The following is a 22433-nucleotide window of genomic DNA, read 5'->3' as shown; positions in this document are numbered from 1 at the left end:
GGAATACATACTCATATCCTGTGGTAGGGTGGAATACCATACTATACTCTATGGTGGGACCAAAATATCATACTTATATTCTATGGCTAGACCAGAAAAGCACACTTATACCCTATGATCGGATCAAAAATAGAATCATGAGTTCAATAATAATTAGAGTGCTAATGCATAATCTCTAATTGGTAGGACTCAAAATATAGTCACGCTGAGAGTTTAAATCCGATTCGTATCAAAATATTTTTCGTAGAATAACATATATTTCATAATCAAATCAAAATATGCATATATGAAATTAGATAAGTAAATAATTATAGTAAAAATCAAACAACTATTTTTTTAAAATTTTATATTAATTTACATTCAAAATATAATTTTATAAAATTTATAAATTATGATAATTAATTGATAATTATTTGATGTTCAAAATAATATTATATAAATAAAAAATTTAGAGAAGATGGATCATTACTTACTTCACATGTACTCTAATCAATTTAAATAATTTCAAAAAAAAAGTTTCAAAATTTTTTATTAATAGATCATACCATAGTATCTCACTTTGAAATCTTCTTGCCAAGAAGACTCCATCCCTGTACTAAATTGAGTTTAATAATTAGAAGATATGGTTAATTATAGAAAGAAAGAATTGATGGTAGTCACATGCAATGATCTATGTCAGTCCAATCATCATAAAATCTTATTTGATCAAGATTAGACTCGAATATAGGTAGTTCAATAATAATCAAATGTGATCAAATCTAGTGGTACTCGATCTGGCCAGGGTGGGTGCCGGCATGTCTGATGATCATGGATCAGTATTTCTTCACTAAGATCGATCAAACCATCAAAAGAAAGTATTTACTAGGTCAATCCTAGAGGGAGAAACTTCATATAGAGCGAAATAATTCTAGAGAGAAAATTATAGAAAGAAAAATTAGAGAGAAAAAGTAGGAAAGAGAGATGAGAGAGGAAAGAGAAAAGAAGGGGAGAGAGAGCCCCAGCCAATGGTGGTTGGGGTCATGGCAGTGCAATCAAGCTAGCATTCTGCAATCGGTGGTCCGTAGTGACGGCACCGAAAAAATCAAGAAAGAGCCCATTAAAATAGAAGAAATTAGAGGCTCTTCATTTTAAAGAAAATCCGATGATAGCCAACCATAATCATGGCTCTAATGGCCGAGGAAGAGGGAGGAGAGGGTTAATCAAAGTTTTCCGGCCTCTTACTTGGCTTTCTAGTGGTGTTTGGTTGTGGTTTCTAACGACCTTAATGATGAAGAAGAAGAGAAAGATAGATCCTTTTCTGATGATGATTGGAGGCTGATGGTAGTGGGTTTCAAAGGAGACTTGATCCTTTAAATAGAGGTGGAGGGGAGGAGTCCAATTCCACTCCAGCTTCTATTTTCGTCGAAAAATTGGGTGGAAGAAGACTGCTGATTGGAGTCTTCTTCAACATTTTTTTTTTGTTTTAGAAGGCATGCAAAGTGCCTTTGGGCCTAATTTTTGGTTGCATTATATTTTTCTCCTTAAAAAAAAAATTATCCTCAAAATTTTTCTTACCGAAGTCTTCAAAAATTTAAGACTATTTCCTCGAGTCATAGTCATCCTCTTGTTTCATGATCGAGTCTTTCATTCTAATATTTTTTGAATCAAATTATTATTTTGATCAATTTACAAATAATCCAAACCACTACGCTTCTGGTGCACACTCTGATTCAAAGTCATCTATACAATTATGTTAAATCTAGGTTTTTAAGTTATATTATAATTAATATAATTATCATCCTAATATCCCTAATGTCTACCTACCTACATTCATCTTATGTTTGATTTTATGTGTTATTACTCATCCACTTATATTCTTATATCATATTAACTGTTACGCCTTCGATCTCAAATTGTGAACCATGGGCCATGACAACCACCGCATACTCATAGAAAACTCTCCTATCATGCAAGGTATTTCTTTACGATATCATAAAGCAAACAATAAAATTAATTTAAATAATTAAAATTAAAATTAATTAATAAATCCAACTAATAAATATATTTGAACTTAACTAATAAATCTAAACTAATAATAATAAATCTAAATCTAAATAGTGTTGATATTATTATTTTTTTTTTAAATCTCACTCCAAAAATAGTACTTACACTCAAAATTAAACATCTGACTCAAAAAAAGGAAAAGAGAATAATGAGCTTAACAGCTCAGTAAGTAATGAATATCTTGACTACATAATTCATATGATAATATAAGATATGATAATTCATATAATAATAATAAGAGCATAGGATATTTCAAATCTAATTCGTATCAAAATTATTCACAAAGTCATATATATTTCATAATCAAATCAAAATATTTATATATATGATTTCAGATTAATAGACAATTATAATTATAGTATAATAAATATTACTTTAAAATTTTATATCAATTTTCATTCAAAACATATTTTCATAAAATTCATAAATCATATATAAATTATTTAATAATTTATTTAATATTCTAAATAATATTATATAAATAAAAATCTAGAAAAGATAGATCATTACTTATCTTATGAGTGAAATCAATTGATCATCTCAATTAACTCTAAGTATCTCTCTCAGAGTCCATTACCACTGCATCGAAAGTTTATGCATCTTATTGCATAACAACATAGACCCTTCCTTAGGTCCATGATTTTAAATTTTAATCCTTATTTTCTTCAGCTATCGAGGTAGGCTAACTCTCAGTTTTTTGTAGGCATTCTATTTTGTAGCCTATCTTATTATATTTAAAGCAGCACTAATAATCCAACGACATTCCTTATCAGCATGAGCTTTACTATACCTAAAATATTTGATGTTGTCGGTTGGCTCAGAGTTATTACTCACTGATCTCTTATTCAAATCCTTAGTATTTTTATTACTTTATCCTTGAGAATCATTTGACCTATTTCTCTTTTTTTTGACTTCTATCTCTTTTTGCATATTTTTCATTGATTTTTTTATCAGTTATCAATGTTTTATTTACCACATATGCATAAGTAGTTAATTCATATAGTACCACTTACTTTCTAATTTCTATCTTTAGTTTCATATCAAATTTATATACTCGATCATACTCATCTTTGACCAATCTCAGAATAAACTTGATAAATTTTATAAATTTAGCTTTATATTCTGTAACTACCATATTCTTTTATTTCAGATAAATAAATTTCTGCTTCTTCTGATCAAGTCCTTACACTCTGAGAAAGATACTGGTTATAAAACATTCTTCGAATCTCTCTCAAGTGAGTTGTTCCCAATCATGTTCATATTTGTATTTCAGTACTCTCTGCTACTAATTAAATATCTTACCATGCAACATGTATGATGCATATAAGATCTTTTCATCATTTCAACATCTCATAACAATAAATACTTTCTTCATCTTCATAAGCCAATTTTCACTTCTAAAGGTTCTGTAGTTCCCTTAAAAGTCAGTAGAGGCAACTTCTTAAATTCTACAATGTTACTTTGTTGCTCCATCTGCTCTCCACATCTTTGTGATGGTGATGTTTATTGTTGCATTTGCTATTGTGACAGTAACTATTACTGTAACTATTATTGCGATTGCATCAAGCAAACTAATATCTGCATTATTTGGGCAATGCTTGGTTTTTGTTGCTCAGTCTGAGTATTTCTGACATAATCAATGACTCCTCCTATTAAGGAATGCCATCAACTTGTTGAGGAGTGTCACCATCATATTGATTTGATGCTTCTTTTATAGCACCTCAAGAAATCTTTTTTATCCAATATGGAGCCATCTTAATCTTGCATAAACAATGAGCTTCTCAATTTTTTTTTTAAAATCTAATATCTAGAATCATATGTTTATTAAAAATTAATCATATTATTTTAAAAATAAAAACTCTAAATTTTAAAATTCTCATAGATTGATCGAGTGATAATGACCGACATCCTAGTTGGTTCAATGTAGGGCATCCAATTAATCAACCATAATTCAAGGGTCATATTAGGATGTTAAGATACAATTGATGATGATATTTAATGATGCTCGATCTAATCAAGATGGGGTTGATTGACTGAGTGATAGTCATTGATCAAGATCCCTTCACGAGGGTCTATCAAGATTATTAAAAGATCTTTCTAAGATCCAGAAAAGCCTAGAAGAGACACAATGTAGAGAGAAATACTTTTAGGAAGAAATTTATAGAGAGAAAATAGAATTTTCTAGAGAAAAAATAGAGAGAAACTAAAGAGAAAAAAATGGAGAGAGAATATGGAAAGAGAGAGGAAGGTGAGAGGAGAGAGAAATTCTCTTATCTTTTTTTACTTTCTAATTTCTTTCTTTTTTTTCTCTTTTCTTCCTTTGGTTCTCGATAAAATAGGGGATATTTTTCTTCTTCCTTTTTTGAAATAGGGGAGCACGCCAGCATAGCTGTGGCCTCTCAAACTAGAGGTCAGTGATGATAATTGGCACTATTAGAAAATCAAAGAAATCCATACCAAAAATAAGAGAAAATTGCAATCAAAATAGGGTCCTTTTCTTTCTAACCAAAATCCGGCAACAGCCAGCCGAAATCCTTGATCTATGGTCATGAAGGATGGAGAAGAAGATTATTCAAGAGATTAACGAATCTTACCTTAGTTTTGACTGTGCTCAGACTATGGTGGTCATGGAAACCATCGGTGAAGGCTCGATGAACCCTAATGATTCCCTCCTACTTGGGGCTCTAATCTTCAATGGGGAGGTTGGTGAAAGCCTCTTTCCTTTAAATAGAGCTAGAGGGGAGGAGTTAGACTCCCTTCTGACTCCAATTTTCGACTCTGATTGGGAGTCGATATTGGAAGAAGAGGACTCCAATGTGAGTCCAATTCCTCCACCTAGCATGTGTTGGCCCCTCTTTTCCTTTATCAGTGCTTTAAAAATCATGCAAAATCTTTTTTTTGGGCCATTTCTTTGGTGGTTGGATTGGATTTAAGTGGCTCAAGCCTAGTTTGATACAAGGTCCAATTGGACTAAGTATTACATTCTCCTCCTTAAAAAGAAAATTTATCCTCAAAATTTTTCTTACTGATATCTTCAAAAATTTAAGATTATTTCCTTAAGTCATAGTCATCCTCTAGTTTTATGATCGAGTTTTTCATCATAATATCTTTTGAATCAAATTATTATCTTGATCAGTTTACAAATAATCCAAACCACTATACTTCAGTTGCATACTCTGATTCAAATCCATCTACACACTTGTGTCAAATTTAGATCTAAATTATATCATAATCAATATAATTATTATCATAATATCTCTATTGTCTATCTACCTACATTTATCTTATGTCTGATTTTTTATATCATGATTCATTAACTTATGCTCTAATATCATATTAATTATAACATCCTCAACTCAAGGGTCGCAGCAACCACCATATACTTATAGAAAATACTCCTCATAAGTATGTAAGATATCTTATCACAATATCAAATACATCATCATGAAGATAATTTAAATAACTAAAATTTAAAATTTAATTTACTAATAAATTTAATTAATAATTAAAATTTGAAAGTCTTATATCAAATGAATCTCAAATAATAATCATATAAAACATAATAATAAATTTAGATCTGAATTATGTTGATATTATCAAATCTCACTTCTAATCTCATTTTCAAAATAGTACCGATATCCATAACTAAATAGTTGGATCCAAAAAAAAAAGAGAGAGAATAATGAGCTTAACAACCTAGTAAGTAATGATTACTTAACTTGATAATTCATATGATCATATAGGTTGCGATAGTCAAAATAAAATTTATCATTAATCTATGTATAAATATAATCAAATTTATTTCAAAACATGGGTTCAATAATGTTAGTATATTTCAAATATTTGTATATATAATCATATATCTGATTTGAAATCAATCATATCCAATAATCCAAATAAAAATAAATTTCATTTGATTTATCAACCTTTAACTGTGACCATACTTATGCCCTATGGCGGGTCAGAATATAATACTTATATTTTATGACCAGCCAAAATATCATACTTATATTTTATGATGGAGTCAGAATACCATACTTATACTCTATGGTGGGGCTGCAGTACCACATATACTTTGTGGCTAGCTAAAATTAGAATAATAAGCTCAATAATAGTGAGAGTGTCAATGTATAACTCCTAATTGGTAGGATTTAAAATATAATTAGATTGTGATTGAAAATCCAATTCGTATCAAAAATCTTTTCACAGAATAATACATATTTCATAATCAAATCAAAACATGCATATATAATATCAACTTAATAAACAGTTATAGTAAAAGTCCAACAAATATTTTTTAAAATTTATATATCATTTTTCATTCAAAATATAATTTCATGAAATTTACAAATTACATATAAATCAATTAACAATTATTTGATGTTTAAAATAATATTATATAAATAAAAAGATCCAGAAAAGATGGATCATTATGTACCTCACACGTACTCCAATCAATTCAAATAATTTTTTTTTCAAAATCTTTGATTTATAAATCATGTCGCAGTATCCTACTTTGGAATTTTCTTATCGAGATAATTACACCTCTATACAAAATCAAGTTCAATAATCAGAAAGGATATAGTCAATCATAGAAAGATAGGATTGATGATAGTCATATTCAATAGTCTAAGCTAGTCCGATCATTATAAAACTTTATCCAATCAAAATCAGACTAGGATATAAGTGGTTCAATAAAAATCATGAATGATCAAATTTAGTGGTATTTGATCTGGCTAAGTTAGGCACTGGTACACTGTTTGATGACCATGTATGTGTCAGGATCCATTCATCAAGATTGATTAAATTCATCAAAAACAAGTTCTTCACTAGATTAATCCTAACGAGAGAAACTTCATAGTAGGGGAAACAATTCTAGAGAGAGTTGTAGAGAAACAAACTAGATAGAGAGTAGAGAAGAGAGAGGAGAGAGGAAAGAGAGAGAAAACCTCTCTATCTCTTTTTTTTTTTCTCTCTTTTTTCTTTCGATTCTTTGGCAAAACAGGGACCTTCGGGTCGCCCCTCCTCAGAATAGAAGAGAGCTTCAGCTGGTAGTGGTTAGGGCCATGGTGGTGCAATGGAACATTCCTCAACCGACGGTCAGAGGTGGCATCAAAAAAATCAAGGAAAAATCCATGAAAAATAAGAAAAATTAGAGGCTCTCGATTTTAAAGAAAATCTAGCCGGAATCATGGCTCTAATGGCTGAGGAAGAGGGAGGAGAAGGTTATCAAAGTTTGTCGGCCTCTTACCTGGCTTTTTGGTGGTGTTTGATTGTGATTTCTGAGGAACTAGATGATAAAGAAGAAGAGAAAGATGAATCCTTTCCCGACAATGATTGGAGGCCAATGGTGGTGTTGGGTTTCAAAGGGGACTTGATCCTTTTAAATAGAGATGGAGGGAAGGAGTCCAACTCTTCTTTGGCTTCTATTTCCGCCTGAAAATCGGGAGGAAGAAGACTTTTGATCGGGGTTCTTCATTGCTTTAATTTTTTTTTGTGCTCTAAAAACGTGCAAAGTGCTTTTGGGCCCAATTTTTGGTGGCTGGGCTGGTCAATGGACCAGGCCCAGTTCGTCGACAAGCTGGGTTTTTCAGTTTATGCAAACGCAATTAACAAGTACAATGTATCATGGGACAACATGTCTTTCTAAGAATTCCATGAAGCTACCCTTGGGTGGTCATGTAAGCTACCAGCTACAAAGGACATGATTTGCTCACATGGCACCTTTTGATTTGCCGGATATAAAGCAATGTACCAGATGGTTGGAATACATTTGCCACGTGTTGACTGTGTTCCGACCAATTACATGGTGCCTTCTGATTCGCGATCCCCTCCATCCTTGATGGAAATGGCTGCTGAAATTTCCATATAGTTAGATCACTAGAAATGGATCAACTTTCTAATGGTCAAGGATATGACCGAGTCAATGTTCGGTTCGATTAAGCTCAACATGAACTTAGATTCCAGCAGTGCTGAACACTGAATTTAGACAGCATGTTAAATCCACCTGCTTGGTCTTTTCAGAAAGCAGAAGTGACACAGGAATCGGATGGCTTGGTTCTTGGAGCATTATTTGATAAATCTGGTGCCAATGTGATGCCTATGGGTTCAAGAAATGTTATGCTGATCATTCTGTAGTCGAACAAATGAAGATGTTTGGTGTTGTTGTCCTTTGTATGATACGTCGTTACTAGCAGTGATGCTGCTGAAACTGCTATTTTCATAGGATCAAACTTGCTCGTTCTGGAGCTGGAGCTGGTTTAAGCATGTCTCAGCAAAAATATGTGACTGATGTGCTTTCCAAAAGAGGAATTTTAGGCGCTAGGCCAGTTAATACACCAATGGATTCAAATGTCAAGTTGTTGACAGGAGAAGATCAGTTGCTTTAAAATGCAGCCCAGTTTCAAGGACTTGCAGGAAAGCTTATTCTTTTTACTGCCGTTCGACCAGATATATTATATGCTGTAAGTATGGTAAGCCAAACTGTGCTTGCTCTTAGAACTTTCAGAAGCTATATGTCAAATTTTACATGATCTTATATGTGTTCCTGGAGAAGGATTGGTTTACAAGGGGTATACTTACTTAAATCTCACAGGTTTTTTAGATGCAGATCAGGTAGAATCAATTTTTAATAGAAGAACTACTACTGTATGTTGCACATATGTTGGAGAAAATCTTGTTTCTTGGATAAGTTGAAGGCAAAATGCTATTGCAAGGTCAAGTACTGGAGCTGAGTATAGAGCAATGGCTCATACTGCATTTGAATTGATATGTGATGCGCTGAGCGATCAAAGATAAAAATTAACCAACTACTGCTCCGTAAGACAGGGTGAGTTGAGTCGAATCCTCAGAGACTTAATGCTTCTAAATTCTAATTCATGTATTGATCAATACGGATAAGGAACGTGAGTGGCATCTATGCTCCAGCTCGAGGAGGAGTATCAAATGTCTACTTGAAGACTTTTGGTTAGGAGAGACCTGTTCTTTTATCTGCTTATATTGCACCGGACCGTTAGTTGAGGGTATTTTTGTTGTTTTAACGTTTCCTCCAGCTCGCTAACTTAATAACATATTGACATGGAAGTTTAGTCAGATGAGTGGACTATACATATCTATCTCACTTCCTTTTTCATCCTGTTCTTCTTCTGTATTCCTTGCTCTTCTTCTCTTTCTTTTTATTTGCTCAATATTTTCTCTGCTGCATGATATAACTAGCAAGACTGCAAGTCTCTAAAGTTCGTCATCATGGAGATGGGATCTAGATCGATTACATCTATCTATATCTAGATTTTTCCAACAAATACTAAGGTAAACTTATGGTTGTTTTGATTTTTCAATCTTTTACCATTTCCTTCAGATTCTGATTAACCTCACTCTATACATTTATTGAACTAGAGAGTTTGGAGTCAAACTCACCCACTGCAAGTTATGCATAAAATGAAAGAAAAAAGATTTTTGGCATAATTCTTACAAGGGAAAACGCTTCTGCCATTTACATCACCTTAGTTGTAGTGCAGGAAGAATTAAGTCATGGCTGATGCTCACGCCAAGTGAAACTGAAAGAAGGCAAGATAAGACACTCTGATGAGCTCCAGATGATGCCTGACAAATGATCCAGAGAATGTTTTGGTATCTGAAAGCATATATGCAAGACTTGGTGGAGCACTCCAAGAATGGAATTTGGCACGAAGTTAGATCCAAAAGAATATGAAATAAATTGAGTTTGAAAGCAGGTTATTGCTTAAAAAAGGCCTCCGGATTTGAAGACATTTTATAACCAGAGTGCATTTACTCATTCAAGGAAAGCTTGCAGTCCAGCTTATCTGGCTACTGTTCTGGAAATAGACATTACCTGCAACTTAATATTTGAAGGAAAATTGACCATGAACCTTCATTTTATCCTGCTGTAAAATTATATCCTACTTCAAATTTGATCCAGAGGAGATCCAAATTGAAGATTTTGGCTGACCATGAGCCTTCTATGAACTTCAATTGTGAAAATGAGAGACAACTATCAGGCCCGGGTTTTCAGTTGCAGAAATCTGTCAGACAATTATCATGTAGAGAAGGCTAATTGTCGACAGAATACTGCTACCAATCATCTATCATATCACTGCTCATTTGACCGATCCTTAAATGCCTCGTTCATGTGGTCGAAGAAATAAGGAAGACTGAAAAGTTTCTCTTCAGAAACTCTGCACACAATTTCTGCCAAATGGAGGACTAAGTGGTAGAACAGTACTTTTGATGCAAATTGCAAGAATAGTTGCAGTGGACATGAGGAATCACAAATGAACAACGGTTTGATGGCCAAAAACCCAGAAGTCCTTCTGAGGAATCTGATGAGACTGCATTGGCAAATTAATGAGGAACTTCCTATACACCTTCAAAAAATAAAAAATAAAAAACAAATGCTGCGTTGGTGATAAGCAGTAGGTACAATCTTTTCCAACTTGAACTCTTTGTCTATTATCTAATTTCTAAATCTCATAGAGAGACGATTTGGTATAGGATTTGCTGGTGGACTTACCTTTGAGTCCCACTGCACTTTGTCAGCGACCTTTCTGATGGCAGTTCTACATTTCCATAGAAGTCAGTAATTAAGGTTGTTATATCCCTTCTGTTTGGTAAATGGATTCCATCGACTGGAGATTCTCTCTTATTGAGAGGTGTTTTATGAATTACTCGTGTTAATTTTTTTCAGATCCAACATAGGGAGCATGGGAGGCGACAACACTGAGAGATCTTACCAGGTGGTACTTGAAAGCACCCTTATTTAACAGCCGGAAGGTACAAATGGAAGCATCAGGAGAACGGGAAAAAGACATGTTAAAATGCCATTTATGCATGAGTTTGGTAAAAAGGACCAGCTACGCTTTATGGTTGAATACCATATTGGTGACACGCTTGTTGTTGAATACTAGTTTTTCTTGTCCTACCTTATTTTTCTTGTCCTCACTTAAACACAGATATCTGACTTGTTTAGAAGCCAGTAGGAAACGAATCAATATAAAATCTTGTGCTGCTCTCACTTCAAATGCACGCACAAAGAGAATTCAAAACACTATTTAATCTAGCAATACTTGATTTCAATGAAATATGACATCCACAAACATTAAGGGCCTGTTTGGATGGCATCAGAACTAATGGACTGAAGAGAGAGTATTTTACTATCATGAGAAACTAATTTGATTCTTAGTCACTCTTAGAAAAAATAAAAATTACCATTTGAAATGGATGATGTAGTCCCTATTTTCCCTAGATATTATTTCTTTCCTCGTGTTGCTGCTTATCTTTGGGTTGGCTCGGAGAAATATTTGTTCATGGAGTACCCTTTTGCATATCCAAACAGGCCCAACTGCACGAACCTGCTCAAGTTGCAGAACTTCTGCATCTATTAACAAGAAAAGCTGATCAAATTAAGGCTACTCGATCACAAATGCATGGCTACCACCAATGGAATGCTTCTTGTCCCTTGCACTTCAATAAAATTAGAACAAATCAATATGCCTCTGATCTTTTTCAGAGGATGGTACAAAAAGCTGGCTCATCATAGGTTAAGAATCCGATTGCAATGGGCCGGCACGTGTTGCAGCATAAAGGCAAGGGCTTGCATGGTTCTGGCTCCTTGGGTTCGGGTGGTTTGGGTTTGGGTTCGGGTGGTTTGGGTTCTTCCTTCTTGTAAGGACCCACGCTGTCGATTGTGACTACCTTCTTGATCTTCCTCAGCTTTCTCACAGCGATGACCGGATCGACATCTCCGATCAATGTCAGCAAACCCTTCTCTGCATCTACTGTTACCTCAACAAGCCCTATAAAAATTTTGATTAATTTAGCTTTTGTTTTCAAATAAAGCCAGCTCTTTTGCTATTAGGCTGAGAAGCTGGAGAAAAATAAATCCGACTTCTCTAAACTTGGAGCTCCTCTGAATCAAGCAAACTAACCTTCAACATTGGCGACGGCTTTCATGACACATCTCTTGCACTTGACGCATGCAATGCTAAGCTTTAGCACAATCTTCTGTAATTTTTTTGAAGCGATAGGAAAAGGTTAGAGATAAAACGTATAGAATGTGTTGTGCTAAATGAGCATCAGAGCAAGAGAGTGCATGTATGCTTACCTTCATGGCAGCACAAATGATAAGAATGGAGGTTGGGGTTCTCTTGATCTCCAAGATGCCAAAAGTTATGCAGATTCGCCTACATATAATAGGATGCCCATGGTTAAATTTAGCATTGAAAAATTTGACTTTCATGTTGTTTCTAGATTGACTTTTTTGAGATCCGAACATAAATTAACTGGCCCTCCGGATTGATGCGAGATACCACGTGAAATTTTCAACGTGGTCTCTATCACTGAGCAAGTGAGAGATCTGAAAACTCCCATTGTTTATTTTGTATAAACAAATTGCAGGATGGTTGCTTTCGACCTCCGTTTCCACTATCAAAAACAAAAGGAATTAAGATATCGTTTCTATCCTCATTTTTTGTAACAACTCTTGTTGACTATATTTCAACTTGGCAGCAGTTAAAACATATATGAATACTAACACTCTTCAATGTTCAGCAGACTCATATATGAATGCTAACACTATATTTCTTAGTTTCCTAAGCTATCATTTTTCTGTTCTGTTGTTCTTTGCTTCTTCTAGCTCTATGTGTTTTCTGATAGATCGATCTTTGTAAATACTTTGTTTTCTGATTCAATAATTAATTGGTGGGAGCCAATATTTCCTAGCCCTCCTTCCTTCTCTTCAAAAAAATAAATTAACCAAGAAAGAAAATGCCACATCTGTTGAAAGATTGAGTTATGAAATGATTTTTCTAATGAAAACCATTGGATAACTTGATACGAGACCTCCGCCAATTTTGACAGATCATAGAAGCGATGACTTCCGCCAGCCACTTCACCAAATGTGAGCTTAGAATGAGATGGTCGTGGGGAGTCGGGGGGCAAAAGTTGGCGGATATCAGCACAACCGCAATAATAATAATAATAATAATAATAAAATCATGCACGGAAGGAGTGGTTTGCCAAATTGTTGACACTGGCTAGCTGTAAGCTCAAGTCTAGTCATTTTCCTTCTCAAAAGAAAAAAAAAAAAAATTTAGTGGCCGTCATGAGCTGGTGAAGAATAACAGTCTTTTTTTATAAACAAAGGAGATTACTGTGCATCACCACAAAAGTCATCGGCCTTCGTGAAAAGCTATAAGGCTAAGAAGCTACAAGATCGATATTTGCAAAAATAATAATCAAAAATCTCCAACAGAAGCCTCTCGTTTTCTATCAAAAAATAGACAGAAATCTCGTGGGCCTGCTCTTTTATGAGTAAATACCATGAAAAAGTTGATTTCATTGACCAACTTATCCATGTTTACACATTTTGTAAGATGGATAAGTTATTTTTTCATAGATAGTATTTATCCATCAAATGGAAGAAAATCTTATTCATCGAGGAGATAACTAAATTATTTTCCCATCAACTGAAAAAATAATTTTTTTAGTTCATTCCCAATATATCCTTAACTTCATAAGAATAAAAATAATATAATATTAATTATAATATAATAATAATACATTATATTTTTATATATAATAATATTTATATAATACTTTAATAATAATATAATAATATAATATATTTTATATATAATAGTATATACTAATATAATATAATATATTATACTATATTATTATATATAATATTATTATATTATATATATTATATTAATATAAGATTATAATATAATATATTATTATAGTATATTATAATATATTATAATATAATATAATATATCATATTATACTATTATATATAATAATATTTATATGATAAAAAATATTATGAAAAATATGAATATATCTTAGCAACTTATCCAGAAAACTAGTAATGTAAAAGAACATGAGTAATATATTTTCAAACTATTTTTTAATACATAAAAGGACATGGATAAATGTTGCTCCTAGATTGATTTTGATGATTACAAAGCAGATTGAAGGGATACAAACAATTGAAAAAGTCCTTATGCTCTTCAAGGGCAAAATCATAATTTCACTAAAATCCTGATTTGATAGTACCATTTGGTAGAACAAATGATTTGAAATCTATTGGTGAAAATTTCATTGTGTTTGGACTAATATTTTTGAAGTTATGAAGGTTTGAAGTGCATGAGTCGACTCATGAGTCAACTCATGGCACTATGAGCTGAATGGCACGCAAAAAATTCCCATGGCACGCTGGATTTTTGGCTTGGCACGACCTGTGAGTCGACTCATGAGTCGACCCACAAGGCATGAGTCGACTCATGAGTCGACCTCTGCTGATTTGAGCCGAAAAATCCAGAAATCAGATCTTCTGGTCTGTTGCAACAGAAGTCGACTCATGAGTCGACTCCTGAAGCATGAGTCGACTCATGAGTCGACCCCTGCGACGGGAAATGTCAGCAACGGCTATTTTTTTGCCCATTTTAATTGCCATTTATGCTTCCTAAAAATCCTCTAACGGCTCTTTATCTGCCTAAATTGTTTTTTCTTGCTTCTAATGCTACAAAATGCTTTAAATGATGAAAGAAATTGCAGATTAAATAGCGGATCAAACGTGAAATCAAATGTGAAGAAAAAAAGAGAGGAAAAAGAGAAGAACAGAAGAGAGGATCCAAAATTTGCAAGAAAAAGCCTGAGATCAACGAAATATCCATAGAGAAAAAGAGAGAGGATCCACAATATACCAGAGAGATTGTGAAAGAGAAAAGGAAGATCTTTCAAGGAGAGAATTCTTCACGCCTATCGTTTCAACCTTGATCTAGAGATCGTTCAAAGCTTTCAAGAGATCTTCAATCAACAATCAACCTCTTCTCAAGCGTTCAACCGTTCATTCATCTTGAGAAAATCTGAAAAAGGGGTTCTTCATTTGAGTAAAGCTTTTATTGTTATATTTGCTCATTTAAGGAGCTGTTTTTGTATTCATCTGTGCTCTAAATATTCTTACTCTTTGTGAGTTTTTGCTCTTGTTTTTGGAGGATTTCCAAAACAAGGAAAGGTTGATCCGAACCTGAAATCGGAGTGTTTTGGGTTTGCTTGTACCCGGGAAACAAGTGTTCTAGCTTGGGATAGCTAGGGTCGGAGTTTCCGACGTCTTGTATTCTAGCTTGGGATAGCTAGTGTCGGAGTTTCCGACGTTTTGTATTCGGGTTGAATACAAAGGATAGTGGATTAAAATTCCCAAGTGGGATCTTGGGGAGTGGATGTAGGTGCAAGGTTAGCACCGAACCACTATAAATCCTTGTGTTTGTGGTGTGCTTTATCGCTTTATCTTATTTCTTTATTATATCCTTGCAATACTGCTTTAGTTAACTAATATTGATTTAAAGCCATTGTTTTGTTCTTCATAAGTTATCTGTTGGGCTTAAAATTTTTAGAAACCCAATTCACCCCCCCTCTTGGGTTGCATAGCTGGGCAACAAGTGGTATCAGAGCCAGTGCTCTAGCCCTTCTTTGATCTAACAATCAAAGAGCCAAAGATCTATGGCAACCCATGTTGGAACTTCTCTAGCTGAGGGGCAATCAACAAACCGACCTCCACTTTTCAATGGGTCTAATTACACCTATTGGAAAGCTCGGATGAAGATTTTCATACAAGCACTCGACTATGATATGTAGAGTATCATAGTGAATGGTCCTCACACACCCACCAAGATTATAGATGGTGAGGAGTCAACCAAACCCGAGAAAGAATGGGATGAGGTTGACAAGAAATTGGCACAATTAAATGCCAAAGCTATGAATGTTCTTTATTGTGCACTAGATGCTAGTGAATTTAATCGCATTTCTACTTGTGCATCTGCTAAAGAAATATGGAATAGGTTAGAAGTCACCCATGAAGGAACAAATCAAGTAAAAGAGTCTAAAATAAACATGCTTGTACATAAATATGAATTGTTCAAAATAGAGCATGATGAGTCCATAACTGCTATGTTTACTCGTTTTACTGATATAATCAATGGTTTAAAGAGTCTTGGCAAATCTTATACTAACAGTGAACTTGTAAGGAAGATTCTCAGGTCACTGCCAAGAACTTGGGAAGCCAAGGTGACTGCCATCCAAGAAGCAAAGGACTTGAACACTCTACCTCTAGAAGAGCTTCTTGGATCCTTGATGACTCATGAACTTAGCATGATGCAACATCAAGAGGATGAAATCAAAAAGAAAAGAACCATTGCCCTCAAATCCACAACTTCACCTGATTATGAAACAGATGACTCTGAAGATGAAGATCAGGATGAGGAGATGGCTCTCATCACCCGGAAATTCAAGAAGTTTCTAAGAAAAAGGAAACAGGGGATGAGAAAGAAATTTACAAAAGGGGATCAAAGCATAGAAAAGGAGAAAGATCAAACCCCTATATGCTACGAGTGCAAGAAGCCAGGACATTTCAGATCCGAATGTCCTCAATTGAAGAAAGGTCCAAAGAAATTCAAAAAGAAGGCAATGATGGCGACCTGGAGTGCGAGTGATGACTCAAGCTCCGACGAGGAAACCTCAACCGAACAAGCCAATCTGTGCTTGATGGCACATGAAAATGAGGTAACTTCTGAATCCACTAGTGAATTTACTTTTGAAGAATTGCATGAAGCTTTCTATGATTCAATTGATGAATTAAAGAAACTAGGGAAGAAAAACAAAGAGCTGAAATTGAAAAATCAGTCCTTAGTGAAACAAGCTGAAATTCTTTCAATTGAAAAATTCACATTGATTCAAGAAAATCAAAACTTTAAGGATGAAATTAACAGGCTGAAATCTATAGTAGATAAGTTCACCTTAAGTTCAAACAAGCTAAATATGATCCTTGATAATCAGAAAGCTATATATGATAAGGCTGGACTTGGTTATAAACCCCTGAAGAAACAAAAATTTTTGAAGGATATTTATGCAAATTATTCAAGCAAAAAGCCTACAAATATTATTTGTTTTAAATGTGGAAGAATAGGACATAAATCATACACATGTCTTATTAACAAATATGCAAACACAAAGAAAATATGGGTTCCAAAAGGGAACCATTCTGACTAACCTGAAAGGACCCAAGAAAGCTTGGGTACCTAAGACAGAAACTTGATCTGTGCTTGCAGGTGTGTCTAGCATCCCAAGAAGGAAACAGGAAATGGTATCTTGACAGCGGATGCTCGAGACACATGACTGGTGATGAATCACAATTCATCACGCTTGATGCTAAGGATGGAGGGATGGTCACCTTTGGAGATAATGGCAAAGGAAAGATCATCGGGATAGGTAACATTGGTATCACTCCCTCCAAATACATTGAGAATGTTTTACTTGTTAAAGGTTTAAAGCATAACTTACTTAGCATTAGTCAATTCTGTGATAAAGGGTATAAAGTAAGTTTTGAATCATCTGTATGCATTGTGTCGAGTCCTATTAACGATGGCATTAAATTTATAGGACATAGGCATGGCAATGTTTATATGGTAGACTTGAATGATTTAACTAAATTAGACATGCAATGCCTAGTTTCCTTAAATGCTAAAATAAATGAGACTAGTTGGCTGTGGCATCGTAGACTTGCACATATTAGCATGCATTCTCTTTCAAAATTAATCAAAAAGGATTTAGTTCTCGGTTTGCCAAAATTAAATTTTGAAAAGGATAGAATTTGTGATGCATGCCAATTAGGTAAACAAACTAGAATATCATTTAAATCCAAAAATACTATTTCAACTTCTAGACCTTTAGAGCTCTTACATATGGATTTATTTGGACCAACTAAAACCACTAGTCTAGGAGGAAAACGATATGGATTTGTAATAATTGATGATTACTCTCGTTTTACTTGGGTTTTCTTTTTAGCTCACAAAAATGAAACTTTTCAAATTTTCACGAAATTTCATCAAAAAGTCACTAATGAAAAAGGGTTTTCAATTCAAAATATTAGAAGTGATCATGGAACAGAATTTGAAAATCATGACTTTGAAAATTTTTGTGATGAAAATGGAATTGGCCACAACTTCTCTGCTCCTAGGACACCCCAACAAAATGGGGTAGTTGAAAGGAAAAATAGAACCTTAGAAGAAATGGCCCGTACCATGCTCTGTGAAAGCAACCTTCCAAAATATTTTTGGGCGGAAGCTATTAACACAGCATGTTACATTTTAAATCGTGCTTTAATAAGATAATTTTTAAAGAAAACCCCCTATGAACTTTGGAAAGGAAGAAAACCAAATATTGCATATTTTCATATTTTTGGTTGTCGATGCTTTGTATTAAATAATGGCAAGGAAAGACTTGGTAAATTTGATGCAAAATCAGATGAAGCAATCTTTCTAGGTTACTCCTCCACTAGTAAAGCCTTTAGAGTTTTCAACAAAAGAACTTTAGTAGTTGAGGAGTCCATACATGTTGTGTTTGATGAATCTAACGATCTTCCTTCAAGGAAGAATGAGGGTGTTGATGATGCAGATCCACTAATAGAAGGTATGAAGGGGATCACTCTGAAGGATTCAGCAACTCCAGAGAACGAGGAACAAGAAGACAAACAAGATAAGAGAAGTGAAAAAATTCAAGAACAACCTCAAGGTACAAATGACCTACCCAAGGAATGGAGGTATGTTCACAACCACCCTAAGGAGTTAATCATTGGTGATCCTATGCATGGGGTAAAGACTCGTTCTTCACTTAGAGATGTATTTAATCATTGTGCTTTTGTATCTCATCTTGAACCTAAAACTTTTGAAGAAGCTGAAAATGATCATAACTGGATTAATGCTATGCAAGAAGAACTCAGTCAATTTGAAAGAAATAATGTTTGGACCTTAGTGAAAAGACCTAAAGATTATTCAATAATTGGCACAAAATGGGTCTTTAGAAACAAATTAGATGAGCATGGAAATGTAATTAGAAATAAAGCAAGACTGGTTGCTAAGGGATATAATCAAGAAGAAGGAATTGATTTTGATGAAACCTTTGCACCTGTTGCTAGATTAGAAGCCATTAGACTTCTACTTGCTTATGCTTGCTTTATGAAATTCAAACTATTTCAAATGGATGTTAAAAGTGCATTTTTAAATGGATATATTTCTGAAGAAGTATATGTAGAACAACCCCCTGGATTTGAAAATCATGCTTTTCCCAATCATGTCTTTAGATTAAATAAAGCTTTATATGGTCTAAAACAAGCACCTAGAGCATGGTATGAAAGGCTAAGCAAATTTTTACTAAATAATGGTTTCTCAAGAGGCAATGTGGATACAACTCTATTTATTAAAAGAAACCAAAATGATATGCTAATTATACAAATTTATGTTGATGACATAATTTTTGGGTCTACTAATGAATCCCTTTGTCAAGATTTTGCTAAGCTTATGCAGGGAGAGTTCGAGATGAGCATGATGGGAGAACTCACTTTCTTCCTCGGACTCCAAATCAAACAATCAAAAGAGGGAATCTCCATCATCCAAAGCAAGTACACCAAGGAACTACTCAAAAGATTTGGAATGGAGAACTGCAAACCAATTGGCACACCAATGAGTCCCTCATGTAAGCTTGACAAGGATGATGAAGGTAAAAGCGTAGACTTAAAATACTATAGAGGTATGATTGGCTCATTATTATATTTAACTGCAAGTAGGCCTGATATCATGTTTAGTGTTTGCTTATGTGCAAGATATCAATCTAATCCTAAGGAATCTCATTTGAATGCTGTTAAAAGAATCCTTAGATACTTAAATGGTACACAAACTATAGGGTTATGGTACTCTAAGGACTCACAAATTAATTTGTTAGGATATTCTGATGCTGATTTTGCTGGATGTAAATTAGATAGAAAAAGCACAAGTGGAACTTGCCAATTTCTTGGAGTTAACCTAATCTCATGGTTTAGCAAGAAACAAAATTCGGTGGCACTGTCTACGGCTGAGGCCGAATACATTGCAGCCGGAAGTTGTTGTGCTCAAATCTTGTGGATTAAGCAACAACTCGAAGATTTTGGAATCAAACTTAATGAAACACCAATAAAATGTGAAATACAAGTGCTATAAATCTATCTAAAAATCCAATACAACACTCAAGATCTAAACATATTGAAATAAGACATCATTTTATAAGAGAACATGTTCAAAACAAAAATATAATTCTTGAATATGTTTGCACTGAAAATCAATTAGCTGATATCTTTACAAAGGCCCTTAGTGAGGAAAGATTCTGTGAAATTAGGAGAAATCTAGGAATTATAGATCCATTTATCTGAAATTTCTCAATTTCCAAAGAATAGATGTCAAAAACTCTTAGAGCTCAATTTTCAATATCTATCCTGGTTCCAAAAGCTCAGTTTTATCACTCTAAAAACTTATCATTGAGCAAAATTCTTTCTCCCAAAATTTTGAATTTTTCTGGAATTTATTTGCATTTTTCCTGATTTTCTGAACTTCATGAGTCGACCCCCATGAGTCGACTCAATGGCAAACTTGTTAATCCCACCAACTTCCATCGGGTTCATTGTTTTTAAAACGGGAAACCTTGTTTATGAGACGACTCATCTTCTCGTCGTCTTCCTTCCGAAAGCCGTCCTCTCCAAACTTCTGTTTTGCTCCAAATCCAAAGATTAATTTCGAGGCAATTCTCCCTCCTCCTCTCCACCAAAAATCGTCTCCTTGAAAAGGATTTTTCTGTGCTTTCTCGCAGTGATAGGCGCGGGTGGAACGTGCCCTAGAACTTCACCGTTCATTCAAAATCCACTTCTTTTCTCCATCAAAATTCTTCTTTACTCTTTTGTGATCCCTCCTCCACTGAATTCAAGTCTTCTTGTCTGCTACCTTATTGGATATGGCTCCAAAGATGAAACTTCCCCAAAGAAGGAAATTAATCCGAGAGCCTGAGGAAATTGTCCGAAAGAAAAGGCATGCTCAGTCTTCCACTGTTCCCAATCCAGTTTCAGTACCTGCTCAAGGTCCCTCTCAACCCTCCATAAGCCCCAGTGTAAATCTTCTTTCTGATAGAAAAGTAGAAACCGGAAAAAATATAGATTTTCGGTTCTTTGAGAAAGAAGGCTTTACTTTTGCTACCAAGATCAAAAATCAAGGATGGGAACTTTATTGCTCTCTTAAGGAAGTCACCTATGTTGATCTAGTCAGAGAGTTCTACCAGAACCTAAATTATGGAAACGGGTCTGTGACTTCAACTGTAAAGGGGATTGACATCTGTTTGGATTCTAGGATATTGGGAGAGATACTTCAGTTGCCTAGTGAAGGATACTCATATATGGAACTCCCAATTAAAGAAGAAGGGATCAGAATTATCTTAGGAGAAGATTTTTCAGGAAGTTTAAACAGATTGGAAGCAAAGCTACTGTCCATTGAAATGAGGATCCTGCATCAGATTGTGACAAAACTTTTCTTTCCTAGGAGTGGTAGACATGACTTACTATCTGGCAGAGATGTATGTGTCATGTTTCATATCATCACTAAGACCCCCTTAAACCTCCCTACACTTATGATAGAGGCCATGAGAGAAACTTTGAACAGATCCAAGGCACACTTGCCTTATGGTATGGCCCTTACTAGAGTTTTTAGGAGGTTTGGAGTTAGCTGTGAAGGGGAGACACCTACCAAGCTCTCACATGTGGATACCTTCAACCAACACAGCCTACACCGAATGGGAATTACAAAGACTGTTGGTGGTTGGATCAAGGGCTCTGAAGAAAGAGCTGAGGAGAGAGCTGAGGAAAGAGCTGAAGACAGAACTGAAGGCAGAGTAGAAGAAGAAGGTCCATCTTCTCCTGTACATGATTTTAGGGCAGCTTCACCAGGTACCCAGTTCATTCATGATACTGAGGCTGGCCCTTCTGCGTTTACTAGGATGCCCACACCAGTGTATCAGCCAGAGAGCAGAGCACCTCATTCAGAGTTCAGACTGGCTGACGATCAGATCGAGCATATATCTCAGCGTGTGGCTTCTTTGTTGTCTAGCCAGTGGAGTAGTACTTCTTTTGCACCTGGAGCTACTTCTTCTGATCAGACCATTACTCCCCACATCTCCACTATATTTCAGATGATTTCAGATCAGTCCATCAGGATACAGCAGCTTGAGGATACAGTCTGGAGACTTACTGGCAGAGTTCTTGACTTGCAGGGGCAAGTCCTTGCATTGGCTCATCCCCAGCCACAGGAGTCTACCATTGAGGTCACAGACCTCACTGCAGAGGCTGGCAGGCTCAGAGGAGCACTAGAAGGTGGATATGAGCTACTGAGGAAAGAGATCAGAGGATCGAGTGAGCATGCTACCACCCAGTTCACTGCTCTACTTCAATCTGTTTCCAGAGCACTGAACGTACTTGATTCTATCAGACTCATGATATCAGCCCTAGTATCTCAGCATTCTCA

At 34.9% G+C, this 22433-nt stretch overlaps 1 protein-coding gene across 1 annotated transcript; it reads right to left on the bottom strand.

The window, feature by feature from the left end:
* Window positions 1-11462: 11462 nt before the first annotated feature.
* LOC109506104 (heavy metal-associated isoprenylated plant protein 43-like) lies at window positions 11463-12237 on the bottom strand. The gene is made up of 3 exons (XM_019851785.3): window positions 12164-12237; window positions 11988-12063; window positions 11463-11855 (listed from the first exon to the last, which is right to left on the bottom strand). Exons 1-3 carry the CDS (start codon window positions 12167-12169, stop codon window positions 11566-11568), a joined length of 372 nt encoding a protein of 123 aa, XP_019707344.1. The 5' UTR covers window positions 12170-12237; the 3' UTR covers window positions 11463-11565.
* Window positions 12238-22433: the final 10196 nt, after the last annotated feature.

The sequence above is a fragment of the Elaeis guineensis genome, chromosome 7 (assembly GCF_000442705.2).
Source record: "Elaeis guineensis isolate ETL-2024a chromosome 7, EG11, whole genome shotgun sequence".
NCBI classification, from domain to species: domain Eukaryota; kingdom Viridiplantae; phylum Streptophyta; class Magnoliopsida; order Arecales; family Arecaceae; genus Elaeis; species Elaeis guineensis.
The sequence above is the reverse complement of the archived record's forward strand: the minus strand, read 5'-3'. Positions and strand labels throughout refer to the sequence as shown.